This window comes from Bombina bombina, chromosome 7 (genome assembly GCF_027579735.1).
Source record: "Bombina bombina isolate aBomBom1 chromosome 7, aBomBom1.pri, whole genome shotgun sequence".
NCBI lineage: Eukaryota > Metazoa > Chordata > Amphibia > Anura > Bombinatoridae > Bombina > Bombina bombina.
Genome location: NC_069505.1, coordinates 179,387,612 through 179,401,638, shown reverse-complemented (window position 1 = coordinate 179,401,638; position 14,027 = coordinate 179,387,612). Strand labels below are relative to the sequence as shown.

Genomic DNA, 14,027 nt, shown 5'->3' with positions numbered 1-14,027 from the left:
GGACCCGGGAGCGGTGCTGATAGATGCTCTGACAGCCCCTTGGGTCTTCAACATGGCTTATGTGTTTCCACCATTTCCGATGCTTCCTCGACTGATTGCCAAGATCAAACAGGAGAGAGCATCGGTGATTCTGATAGCACCTGCGTGGCCACGCAGGACCTGGTATGCAGACCTAGTGGACATGTCGTCCTGTCCACCATGGTCTCTGCCTCTGAGGCAGGACCTTCTAATTCAGGGTCCTTTCAATCATCCAAATCGAATTTCTCTGAGGCTGACTGCATGGAGATTGAACGCTTGATTCTATCAAAGCGTGGCTTCTCTGAGTCGGTTATTGATACCTTAATACAGGCTCGGAAACCTGTTACCAGAAAAATTTACCATAAGATATGGCGTAAATATTTATACTGGTGAGAATCCAAGAGTTACTCATGGAGTAAGGTTAGGATTCCTAGGATATTGTCTTTTCTACAAGAGGGTTTAGAAAAGGGCTTATCTGCTAGTTCGTTAAAGGGACAGATTTCTGCTCTGTCTATTCTTCTACACAAACGTCTGGCAGAAGTTCCAGATGTTCAGGCTTTGGCTAGGATTAAGCCTGTGTTTAAGACTGTTGCTCCGCCGTGGAGTTTAAACTTAGTTCTTAAAGTTCTTCAAGGTGTTCCGTTTGAACCCCTTCATTCCATTGATATTAAGCTGTTATCTTGGAAAGTTCTGTTTTTGATGGCTATTTCCTCGGCTCGAAGAGTCTCTGAGTTATCTGCCTTACATTGTGATTCTCCTTATCTGATTTTCCATTCAGACAAGGTAGTTCTGCGTACTAAACCTGGGTTCTTACCTAAGGTAGTTTCTAACAGGAATATCAATCAAGAGATTGTTGTTCCATCACTGTGTCCTAACCCTTCTTCAAAGAAGGAACGACTCTTGCATAATCTGGACGTAGTCCATGCCCTGAAGTTCTATTTGCAGGCAACTAAAGATTTTCGTCAAACTTCTTCCCTGTTTGTCGTTTACTCTGGACAGAGGAGAGGTCAAAAAGCTTTGGCTACCTCTCTCTCCTTTTGGCTTCGTAGCATAATACGCTTAGCCTATGAGACTGCTGGACAGCAGCCTCCTGAAAAAATTACAGCTCATTCCACTAGAGCTGTGGCTTCCACCTGGGCCTTTAAGAATGAGGCCTCTGTTGAACAGATTTGCAAGGCTGCAACTTGGTCTTCACTTCACACTTTTTCAAAATTTTACAAATTTGACACTTTTGCCTTGTCCCTCCCATCATCCATGTACTTAGCTTTGGTATTGGTATCCCATAAGTAATGGATGACCCGTGGACTGAATACACTTAACAAGAGAAAACATAATTTATGCTTACCTGATAAATTTATTTATCTTGTAGTGTATTCAGTCCACGGCCCGCCCTGTCTTTTAAGGCAGATCTAAATTTTAATTCAAACTACAGTCACCACTGCACCCTATGGTTTCTCCTTTCTTGTCTTGTTTCGGTCGAATGACTGGATATGACATGTGAGGGGAGGAGCTATATAGCAGCTCTGCTTGGGTGATCCTCTTGCAACTTCCTGTTGGGAAGGAGATATAATCCCATAAATAATGGATGACCCGTGGACTGAATACACTACAAGAGAAATAAATTTATCAGGTAAGCATAAATTATGTTTTTTTTTTAGTTTATCCTACCTGCCTTTAATAAAATATATACATGTCATTTATTTGCTATCTGTTGTATCTATGTTACCTACCCCTGTATATACCCACCATACTGCTTATGTCAGCCAATATAGAATTACAAAAAGATTTTTAAGGCAGCATTTTAAAAACAAAAAATATACATCAGTGTAAATTATGTGCAAGCACTTGGTGGTTTATTCAGAGACCAGTGGCGTCACTAGAGGGGTGCGGGCCGCACCCGGGTGACACCCTCCAGGGGGTGACACCACCAAAAAAAATTCAAAGAAATACAATGTAGAGATGCATAGATTTTTTTTATTAGAGGGGCCAGCATTTGTGAGCATTAGTAGGACTGGGGAAGTTGTAGACACTTAATTTTTTTGCCCCTGAACCAGCGCTGCAAGTTCCACAAATAGTTTTCCCGGCTGCTTTTCCTTGTTTGTACTTTGCTCCTCCCCTGCCCAATTTCACTATGAATGTTGTGGGCGTGCCGTGGGGGGTTTGCGAAAGTTGCGCTGCTAGCCTAAACCTGCCTGCCTATCTGTGCTCACTGCTCAGTGACGTGTGGAGCAGTGGAGTCTCCCACTGCTGTGCTGTCTCTCTAAACGGGAACTGGGAAATCATGAGGGGGATGCCTGGCACCTGACCGCATGACTTTCTGACACTGTCTCTAAAGTGAAGGAGCCACGTATGATGCCCACCAAACTGGTACGGTTATGGTACACTAAGTGCACACTGAAGAGGTAGAAGGGGCGGGCGGGGGTCTGGGGGTGGGCAGAGGTGCTTGGCCATAAGAAGCGGTAGGCACGCGTCCCGGGGCTGTGCACTGACAGACTTGGAGTCAGAGAGCAGAATCCTCATAGTTTGCGCACCTAAAACTTTTCTTTAGTGATTTATTTTTAGAGTGCTCTGTTTATCTTTCATTTGATGCTCTGCTGAGCCAGGGAGCAGCTCTAGGCATGAGCTTTATAATTAATGCAGTGCAGTTTACATATTTTGTATGTGTGTGTGTCAATGTGTTTCCAAGTGTTTGTGTGTGCATCTGAGTGTGTTTTTAAGTGTGTCTGAGTGTTTGTGTGTGCATTTGAGTGTGTTTTTAAGTGTGTCTGAGTGTTTGTATGTGCGTGTGCCTGTGTTTTTGTGTTTGTGTGTGTCTGCTTTCTGGGGGGAGTGGGGGTGACACCATAACTTACCGCACAGGGTGACACCAACCCTAATGACGCCACTGACAGAGACTCTACATCTCATGTGAAAACTTACATTAAATACATTTCTGAACCTTAAACTTGGCTTATATTAGCAACTTGTTAAAGGGACACTAAACCCACATTTTTTTCTTTCATGATTCAGATAGAGCAACAATTTTACGTAACTTTCTAATTTACTCCTATTATCAATTTTTCTATGCTCTCTTGCTATCTTTATTTGAAAAGCAAGAATGTAAGTTTTGGAGCCGGCCTATTTTTGATTTAGCACCTTGCTGATTGGTGGCAAAATGTAGCTTAGATTTCTGCTTTTTGAAATAAAGATAGCAAGAGAATGAAGAAAAAGTGATAATAGGAGTAAATTATAAAACTTAAAACTGCATGCTCTATCTGAATCATGAAATAAAACAAAATTGGGTTTAGTATCTCTTTAAAGGTGCAACCTCAGTATTTAATCCATTAACTAGAGATAAATTCCTTTAAAATGTTGAGTATATGTAAAAATAAACAGTTTAGCTCTTCAGGGAATTAATTTCTTTTTAATTAATCCCTTTGCTTCTACAGGTTTTTTTTTTACATATTTATTACCGTATACAGATTTGGCTAGCTAATTTATTCTGCCTTGTATATAATAAAACTACCAAAAGGTAAACAAAGTGTATTGATAAGATAGGTGGAGGTGGAAAACTCCACAAGACATTGGGAGATTGGTTAAAGACAAAAAAAAAGCTTACAATTATAAACACATTTTCTTACTTCATTTGTTTTTAAAGGGACACTCAAGTCAAAATAATTTTTTATGATTCAGAGGAAGCAGCAGTTTTAAGACACTTTCCAATTCACTTCCATTATCAAATTGTGCAGTTTTTTATATTTACACTTTCTGGGGAACAAGATCCTACTGAGAATGTGCACAAGCTCACAGGGTATACATATACTAGTCTGTGATTGGCTGATGTCTGTTACATGATACAGGGGGACCAGAATATGGGAGAAATGCATTTGCCAAAAAAAAATATCTACTGCTTATTTGAAATTCAGAGTAGGTGTTATTGCATTGTCTTGTTATTGTGTACTTGTTAATTATGTAATTCCACTGCATTGAGTGGTCCATTAAAAAGATCAGTTAGAGTGCATAGGGTTAGGGCAAGCGCTCAAAAGACTGAGCCAAAACTGATAAATTAAATAAGAAAGGAGTGAGAATATCAAGTATGTAAAAAGACAAATGTATTCAGCTCTTATGAGACTAAATATGGTGTGAATAGACAATTAATAGGAATAGGTTTGCTGTAAAAATACATAAGATGCCGGCATCAGAAAATAAAATACATATATAAAAACAAATATTAATTTAAAATATATTAGCAATTCAAAAAACTATAATAGTATTCCTAGTTCGTTTAAAAAGGCAAAATACTACATATGTAAAATTACTTAATATAAAAAATAGTGTTTGTTAAACACATAGATTGTGCATGTGCACAAGTTATGTCCATCTAGTCGATGTGATTAGGATATCTATAGTCCAATCTTATAGTGAAATCCTTGTTAATCCTTGATAATTCTTAAAAAATAGTGATAGGAATTTATTTCAAATGCATTTGTTTTTACCTGTGCAGAGCTGCAAGATACAAAAACAATGGGTGATATAAAAATGACACTTTATTTAACAAATATGCAAAAAAGACAATACCATAGATAGAATGCTGCAGCCAATAGGATGGTATGGGTTAAGTTACTTCCAACCACCTTAAAGGGACATGAAAGTCATTTTTTTTCTTTCGTGATTTAGAAAGAGCATGTTTTGAAACAACTTTCTAATTTACTTCTATTATCTTATTTGCTTCATTCTCCTGATATCACTTGCTGAAAAGCATATCTAGATATGTTCAGTAGCTGCTGATTGGTTGCTGCACCTAGAGGCCTTGTGTGATTGGCTCACACATGTGCATTGCTATTTCTTCAGCAAAGGATATCTAAAGAATTGAGCAAATTAGATAATAGAAGTAAATTGGAAAGTTGTTTAAAATTGCATGCCCTATCTGAATCATGAAAGTTTAATTTTGACTAGACTGTCCCTTTAAGTGAGAATTAGCTGTCCAGCATCAATCTATAATTAAAAAGATGCTATGAAAGGCTTGCTAGAAGAATGGGAAAATCACTTCCAGCTTCCATAAATCATCAGCCTTATTAAATAACATCTATATTAAAATTTAGGGCTTATGAGTCTGGTAAGGCGTGAGTGAGTTATAAGTGAGTAAATAGGGAAAGGATGAGGGCAGGATGAGGAGTAATCAGACCAAAAACAACTCACAACAGTATTCATACTGACTGTAAGATAAGCTATGCGCTCAAAGGCGACCTCCTACCTGCGTACTGCTCTGATTAAACAGAGTCAGCCGATTTCTAACTATATTCCCTACATTCAATGTATATTCATATAACATTCATACAAAAGCATTCAAGGGTCAAAAACAGACAGTGGATAATTATTCAGTAGCCTCTTAGTCTCAATATAAGGATAAGATCCCTGTCTGTATGAGATACAAAACTAGCATGTAATGTGTTCAGTAATTAGGTGTAAAAATATTTAGTACACAACGTGATACTTAGTTGCAAACTGAACTGAGCTCTGCACAGATAAAGGAGTCAGCTCTATCTATATAGCCCCTTAATAGGTACTCAACATACTACCCAACACACTAGCAGTTATTGTATCTAGGGCGGATTAAATTTAGAAAAATGCCGCTCGTTTACGCTGTATGAGTGTTAAACAAACACGCTGTTGCCAGGCTCCACCCGCCGACGCGTTTCCGTCACTATATCGTGACTTCGTCAGGGCATATGAGAATAATGACAATGGGGAGCTTAGGTTTTTTTAGATAGTATTTTATTTGGGGGGTTGGTTGTATGGGTGGGGGGTTTTACTATTGGGGGGGTTGTTTGTATTTTTTTTTCAGGTAAAAGAGCCGATTGCTTTGGGGCAATGCCCCGCAAAAGGCCCTTTTAAGGGCTATTAGTAGTTTAGTTTAGGCTAGGGTTTTTTTTATTTTGGGGGGGCTTTTTTTTATTTTGATAGGGCTATTAGATTAGGTGTAATTAGTTTAAATATTGTAATTTGTTTATTATTTTCTGTAATTTAGTGGGGGGGTTGTACTTTAGCTAATTTAATTGATTTAATTGTTGTTAATTTAGTTAATTATAGTGTAGTTAATTATAGTGTAGTGTTATTTTAGCTAGGTAGTTATTAAATAGTTAATAACTATTTAATAACTATTCTACCTAGTTAAAATAAATACAAACTTGCCTGTAAAATAAAAATAAACCCTAAGCTACAATGTAACTATTAGTTATATTGTAGCTAGCTTAGGGTTTATTTTATAGGTAAGTATTTAGTTTTAAATAGGAATAATTTAGTTAATGATAGTAATTTTAAATTTTATTTAAGTTAGGGGGTGTTAGGGTTAGACTTAGATTTAGGGGTTAATACATTTAGTATAGTGGCGGCGACGTTGAAGGTGGCAGATTAGGGGTTAATAAGTGTAAGGTTAGGGGGGTTTAGACTCGGGGTTCATGTTAGGGTGTTAGGTGTAGACATAACTTTAGTTTCCCCATAGGAATCAATGGGGCTGCGTTAAGGAGCTTTGCGCTGCTTTTTTGCAAGTGTTAGACTTTTTCTCAGCCGGCTCTCCCCGTTGATCCTTATGGGGAAATCGTGCACGAGCACGTACGACCAGCTCACAGCTGACTTAAGCAACGCTGGTATTGGAGTGCGGTAATGAGCAAAATTTTGCTCAACGCTCACTTCTTGTCTTTTTAACGCCGGGTTTCTGAAAACTCATAATACCAGCGCTGCAAGTAAGTGAGCGGTGAGAGAAAACTGCTTGTTAGCACCGCACAGCCTCTAACGCAAAACTTGTAATCTAGGCCACTATTTTTAACATTTCAGTATTTTTTAACATTTAGTAATTTTGCATATGTAGTATTTTGCTGTTTTCAACAAACTACGAATACTATTATTGTTTCTTAGATTGCTAATATTTTTTAAATTATTATTTGTTTTTATATATTCTGATGCCGGCATCTTGTGTATTTTCACAGCAAACTTATTCATATTAATTGTCTATTCACACCATATTTAGTCTCATAAGAGCTGAATACATTTGTCTTTTTACATACTTGATATTCTCACTCCTTTTTTATTTCATTTATCAGTGTTGGCTCAGTCTTTTGAGCGCTTGCCCTAAACCTATGCACTCATTCTGATCAGTTGACATTTAGAGAGATTAACACTTGGGTATAGCATACTGATCAGTTAGAGCTATCGCACCACCCACACTTTCTCAAGAAGATCAGGTAGCTTAGAAAAAAAACACAGGCTACAGATTTTGCTTTTTGTCTAAGAAATGAGTGACACAAAAGAAAGAAGTATTTAAAAGGACCACTCAATGCAGTATAATTGTATAATTAATAGGCGCATAATATAAAGACAATGATTAAACAACTACTCTGAATTTCTAATAAGCAGTAGATTTTTTTCTGACACATTTATTTTTCCGCCCCTTGTATCATGTGACAGACATCAGCCAATCACAGACTAGTATACATACCACCTGTGAGCTTCTTCACATTCTCAGTAGGATCTTGTTCCCCAGAAAGTGTGAATATAAAAAGATTGTGCAACATTTAATAATGGAAGTAAATTGGAAAGTATCTTAAAACTGCTGCTCTATATGAATCATAAAAGTTTATTTTGACTTGAGTGTCCCTTTAATGACCCTTATAAGGTCTGACACAATGTTTTGATGGGCAAGGCTCCCTCTTTTTCCTTCACATTAGAATATAAAGCCCTATTGTTTTGAGATTCTGCAAATCTTGTTTTTTACTAAGATCTTAAAGGACCAGTAAACAGTAGATTTGCATTATCAACAAATGCAAGATAACAAGACAATGCAATAGCACTTAGTCTGAACTTCAAATGAGTAGTAGATTTTTTTCTGACAATTTTAAAAGTTATGTCTATTTCCACTCCCCCTGTGCCATGTGACAGCCATTAGCCGATAACAAATGAATATATGTACCATGTGACCGCCATCAGCCAATCACAAATGCATATACATATAGTCTGTGAATTCTTGCACATGCTCAGTAGGAGCTGGTGACTCAAAAGTTTAAATATAAAAGATTGTGCACTTTTTTTTTAATGGAAGTAAATTTGAAAGTTGTTTAAAACTGCTGCTCTATCTGAATAATAAAAGTTTAATTTTGACTTGAGTGTCCCTTTAAGCTATTTTTTGTTACCTGTTCTTGCTAAAAACAGCCTAAGCTACCTATAAAAGCCTCCTCATATATTGCACACAGCAAAGCTAAAGGCTCTGCTTACCAAGATATTAGTTATCAATAGGAAAATCCACAAGGAAGGGAAAACAGGACACCTGGTACAGGGGCACGGAATAACAGACTTGCCAGCTGTTTACTATCAAAGTAGATGCATGCAGAAACACTCCGGCCACCAGCAATTTCTTTAAAGGACCTTTATGTCCATAGGTTGGGTCCAAAAGCCAACAGGACAACGTTTCAAGCCTGCAATAGGCTCTTAGTCACGTACACTGAATACATGCAGGTTTGTGCCTTTTATACCCTCAACTGTTTGATAGAGTCATAGGTAACATCATGGTGACATCTACTGGCAAAAAGTCGTATTACACCTTCATTCAACTTTTATATTAACCCTAGATGTACCTTGCTTATAGTTAAAAACAATAATAAAGTTAAAAAAAAATATGTACAATTAAAAAAGGAATACAAAATACAACATAGTATATCACTGTCACAGAAACAAATTCCAATCAAAGTCTCTATTAAGGCCCTTGGGTATCATTGCATCCAATTTATTTATCCAGAACATCGCCCTCATTTTAAGCAAGTGTTCCTTGTCACCACCTCTCATAGGAACAGCTACCTGTTCAATTATTTGGAACCGTAGCTGACTGATGTTATGTCCCCTGGAGAGAAAGTGAGAGGAAACAGGCGCTTCTTTGTTTTTCTTCTGATGTTCCGTGAGCCTCTCCCTGATCTCCCTACAGGTCTCCCCAATATAAATTAGACCACACGGGCAATTCATAAGGTAGATAACAAAAGTGGATCTACATGTTAAATATTCTCGAATCTGACATTTGTTACCATTGATAGAGTGATAGAAAAATTCACCTTTTATCATTGATCCACAATGGCTGCAGTTAAGGCATGGGTAACATCCGGTCCTAGTCTTTCCTATTGTGCTTTGTATAATCCTTTTGTTACTGCCAATATCTGCATGGACCAATAGTCCTTTTGTTCCTTTTAAAGGCATCTACTTGTGGGTTGCATTCTCTTAGTATGTGCCAATATTTTCTAAGGATTTTGTTTATCTGGGGACTGAGTCTATTATATTGGGTTGTAAAAAGGATTCTCTCTTGTTCATTATCGCTACTTTTTCTTAAATTTGTGTTTTCTTGGATCACACTATTAAGTTGTTCCTGTATAAGGCCTTTTGGATAACCCCTTTTTTCAAATCTTCTCGCCATTTCTTTTAACCTAAGTGTACACTTTTCGTCATCTGTTACGATGCGTTTAACTCTTAAAAATTGGCTCTTGAGTATAGCTTTGAATGTATTGATAGGATGAAAGCTACAAAATTCTAATAGGTTATTTCTTTCAGTTGGTTTCACATATATATCACATATATATCTATCCAAGAAATGTATTCCTATTTCGCTCATTTCCAAAGTGAATTTAAGACCTCGCACTGCTTCTTTTAATGATTTTACAAATTCCACCAGGCTTCCAAAGTCGCCCAACCACACACCAAATATATCATCGATGTACCGGCACCATAGAGCTGGGACAGATTGTTAGAATAAACAAAATGTTCTTCAAAGTTGTTCATAAAAATATTTGCATTTTTCTTTAAAGAAATTGCTGGTGGCTGGAGTGTTTCTGCATGCATCCACTTTGTTAGTTATCAATAGGTCAGAATCATCTTGCTCGGGGAAACCACTAGTCAGTTGTGTTTACAGAGGTTCATAAGAGAGGGAAGAATAGGGCAACTCTAGGATCACCATTGTTTGTACAGTGGAGGTCACTGTAGACTTAATATAGAGGTCTAAAACTATCATTTTGAAAGCAGGGTAGTAAGTGTCATTGTGGGAGCCTCAGAGGGGGTCATAGGGTGGCTGGTGGTCAGTGTATTCTTTAAGGCCAGTTTTGTGAGCGGCACAGCAGTGAAACTGTTAATTCGAATAATTAGCAAACACTACAGAATGCAGACTGCAAGATGTGGTTTTCTTATTAACTGTTTCATTGCTGGGCTGCTCACAAAACAGGCTTTAGAGAGAACACTGGTGGTGATACTACTGGCAGTTGTGCGTTTGGGGAAGTGCACACAACCACTGTGCAAAGGAACGATACAACGTTTTTCCATATATTCTGACAGAAGGGGAATAAAAACATATCACACAAGTGGTGAGCTGGTAAAGATAGGTTCACTAGGAAGGGAGTCTTCAAGGTGAAAAATATAAAATCAGAGATAGCTCTGGCACCTAGATTTTTGTCAAGTCCTGCTTTATTTATTTCTACTTACAGTCTCAGGACTAGAGAATTTGCTTGATATATGGAAGTTGATCAAATTCTCGCCCACAATAATATAGGAAACACCATATCCATCATCAGCGACCTGTGTACAAAGAACACATAATATACAGCAATTAGTAATCCAGACTCACGTACTGTACACGCTGCTATGAGATTAATAAAGAATGAGGTGGCTAGTTGGAGAGCACTGAAAGGCCGGGTGCTGCTCTGGACAAGTTGGTAGAAATATAATAAATAGAAGGTTTTTTACATTATTATGGACTTTTCTATTTATTTTGTAGTTATCATTAGTGGGCATTTTAACCATTAGGTGCACTGAAGTTCCTAATCGCTCTATAAATATGTATGTACAGCTTTTGCTACCCGAGTAAATATGTTTAAAGGGACATAAATACAAGCGTATTACAAAAAGGCATTTAAAATAAAAACAAATCCTTTAATGAGTATTTAACTCCGAGTTCAGCTTTGTTATCACATCCCTATCCTATGGAGTCTCGGGGAAAAGTTATTTAGTCTGTTGGCGCTCTACAAATACCTGATGATAATAATAATAGTATATGCACTCACATGTATGTACACAGCGTACAGACTAATCTGAGCAGATCTCAGAGATATAGACTCATAAAATGTGTTTGTTTTTGTATACTGGGACAAAGCAGCTCAATAATATATTTCTGCTTGTAATTCCTTAAAGGGACATTAAGATTATAATATAAACTGTTTAACTCCATGTAGTAAAAACACTTTGCAATTTTATTATTTATTCTGTTTCTAATTCCTGTAATTTAACTGTGAAAATGTTGTGCTTTCCAATTCCCTTGTGTTTCTGTAATGTAACTGACGCCGCCTAATTGTAGCTTAGTTATGCGAGGATTGGCTTTGCTGAAGTCAGTAACTGTAATAAACAAGCTGATAAACATAAGTGGTTAAGTTTACTCTTATTTCTCCAATATTTAAACAATAAAATACTAATTACTACTCTTAGGCTAATCTTTGCTTTGAATATAGGATTATATATATATATATATATATATATATATATATATATATATATATATATATATTTTCTTACTATTTAAATGCCCCTTTAACCTCATAGTATTTATTCACATTTCTTTACAATTAATTAAAATCTGTGCTTATTATACTGTGAGGTTGTGGCAATTATTTAGTACTCTCTCAGATATATTTAAAAGGGACATTCCGGTCAACATTTAAATGCACATAGATGAGTTACATCTTTGTATAGAAACATATTTGTAATATACATGTATTGGCAAAATGCTTCTAGTAAAAGTTATCACTGTTTTAGTGTTAAAATTTCTCTAGCACGTGCACGTGAAGCATAACTGGATATTCTCAGTACACCAGCATTTTAATTGATGCAGCTGCTCAGAACACAAGTGGGGCTGGTATCATGTCAGAAATTAACAAATTGAGTCATTACCAGATGGTACAAGCACCTTAGGCTCTCTGAGCAAGTGCTGTGTTTAAAATGCTGGTGCACGATGCATACTTAAATACACATTTGAAAAAGCTATAGCTTTTATTAGAAGCATTTTTGCTAACACATTTATATTACACAAATCATTCTAGTCAAATCTGAAATGCCTCCATGTAGATTCCAATTTTGGCTGGAATGTCCCTTAAATATACAATTGGCTGTAATAAACTAAACCATTTTCTCAGAAACAAAATCTGTATATTTGTATTAACCCTTTATACTTACTGGTCCAAAACCACCTCCGCTTGAGACATTTTCTGGAAATTTCTCCAGCTGAAACAGGTGGACCTGCTGCTGGGGCGTCTGGCTAGTTGACAATCTCCAAGGCTCAGACAGCACCTAGAACCAGCAAATAGAAGGTTAATTTCCCTCTTTTCTTGTGGGAAAGAGTCGGCACCCCAACGTCTCCTCTACAACGTGTAATATTTATCCCTTGGGGGACAGCATGACGAATCGCTCATTCAGCGCAATGTGTCTAATGTTTTTTTACTGCTGCTAAACCAGATTTTAACCCCTTGATGATGATTTGGATAGATACAATGTTAAACAACTTCTTAATTTGCTTCTGTTATCTGCTGATTGGTAGCTGCACATGTCATGTGCTACACGTGTCTTGTCATTGGCAGCTAGCTCCCAGTAGTGCATTACTGCTCCTTCAACAAAGGATACCAAAAGAAAGGAGCAGATTTGATAACAGAGTTAAATTGGAAAGTTGTTTAACATGGTTTGTACTGAATCATAAAAGAAGAATATTGTACCTTTTATTCCAAATGAAATGCGTAGTTCAGCTTTTAAAGGAAAAGTATGAGGCAGAATTTTTATGGTTTAAAAATATAGATAATCCCTTTATTACCCATTCCCCAGTTTTGTATAACTAACACGGTTATATTAATATATGTTTTACCTCTGTGATTACCTTGTATCTAAGCCTCTGTAGACTGCCCCCTTATCTCAGTTCTTTTGACAGACTTGCATTTTAGCCAGTGATGACTCATAAATAACTCCATGCACATGAGCACAATGTTGTCTATATGGCACGCATGAACTAGTGCCCTCTAGCTGTTAAAACCTGTCAAATGCATTCAGATAAGAGACGGCCTTCAAGGGCTTAGAAATTAGCATATGAGCCTACCTATGTTTGGCTTTCAACTAAGAATACCAAGAGAACAAAACAAATTTGATGATCAAAGTAAATTTAAAGTGAAGGTCAATTTTCATCAATGAGTGCCCCTGTTTTTAAAAATATTTTTAAAAACAGGGGCACTTTCATTGATGAAAATTTACATTGCACTGGATTTGAAGAAATACTTACCTTTTACTCCTGCAAAACCGGATCGACGATCTCAGCCTCAGTTCCTCTGTACTGACGTCAGAAATGACAAAACCGGCTTCCTCCAATCATGGCTTGCACCCCAGAGCGTCCAGCTCGTGATGCCCAGCTGTGATTGGAGGAAGCCAGTTTCGTCATTGCTGTGGTCTACAGCAGGAAGAAGAAGGAGGGGGATCGGCGATCCGGCTTTGCATGAGTAAAAGGTAAGTATTTCTTCAAATCCAGTGCAATGTTAATTTTCATCAATGAAAGTGCCCCTGTTTTTAAAAGTATTTGTAAAAACCGGGCACGCGATGAAAATTGACCTTCACTTTAAAAATGACATGCCCTATCTGAATCATAAAAGTTTAATTTTGACTAGACTGTCCCTTTAATACAAAAACCTTTAAAACAATATTTTGTGTAATATATGTAGAGATGCAAAGTTCTCAAAACGTTTGTAGTTTTGCAGGTGTTAGTTATGGAAACACGGTTGAGTATGAAGAACTGTATAAACTTTATAACCAGGATAGTAAAAAAAACCACAATGTATTATTGGTAAGTCCCCTCCTAACCCGATTTGTGCGAGGGAATTAACTGAATAGGAAAGAGATATGATAATCATAATGTTATTTCTGTTGGTTCTTGTCAGTACAGAAGAATTATAGTCACAACAAGGAACCAGTTTGTAGATCGTCCA

The 14,027-nt window shown here is 37.1% G+C and overlaps 1 protein-coding gene across 1 annotated transcript in view; it reads right to left on the bottom strand.

Moving 5' to 3' along the window:
• The window catches only part of CPT1A (carnitine palmitoyltransferase 1A), a 118,405-nt gene that overhangs the window by 10,320 nt on the left and 94,058 nt on the right, over nt 1-14,027 (bottom strand). Inside the window, 2 exon segments of the mRNA XM_053720449.1 lie at nt 10,504-10,596; nt 12,244-12,357. Of these exon segments, the coding sequence (XP_053576424.1) occupies nt 10,504-10,596; nt 12,244-12,357 (207 nt within the window).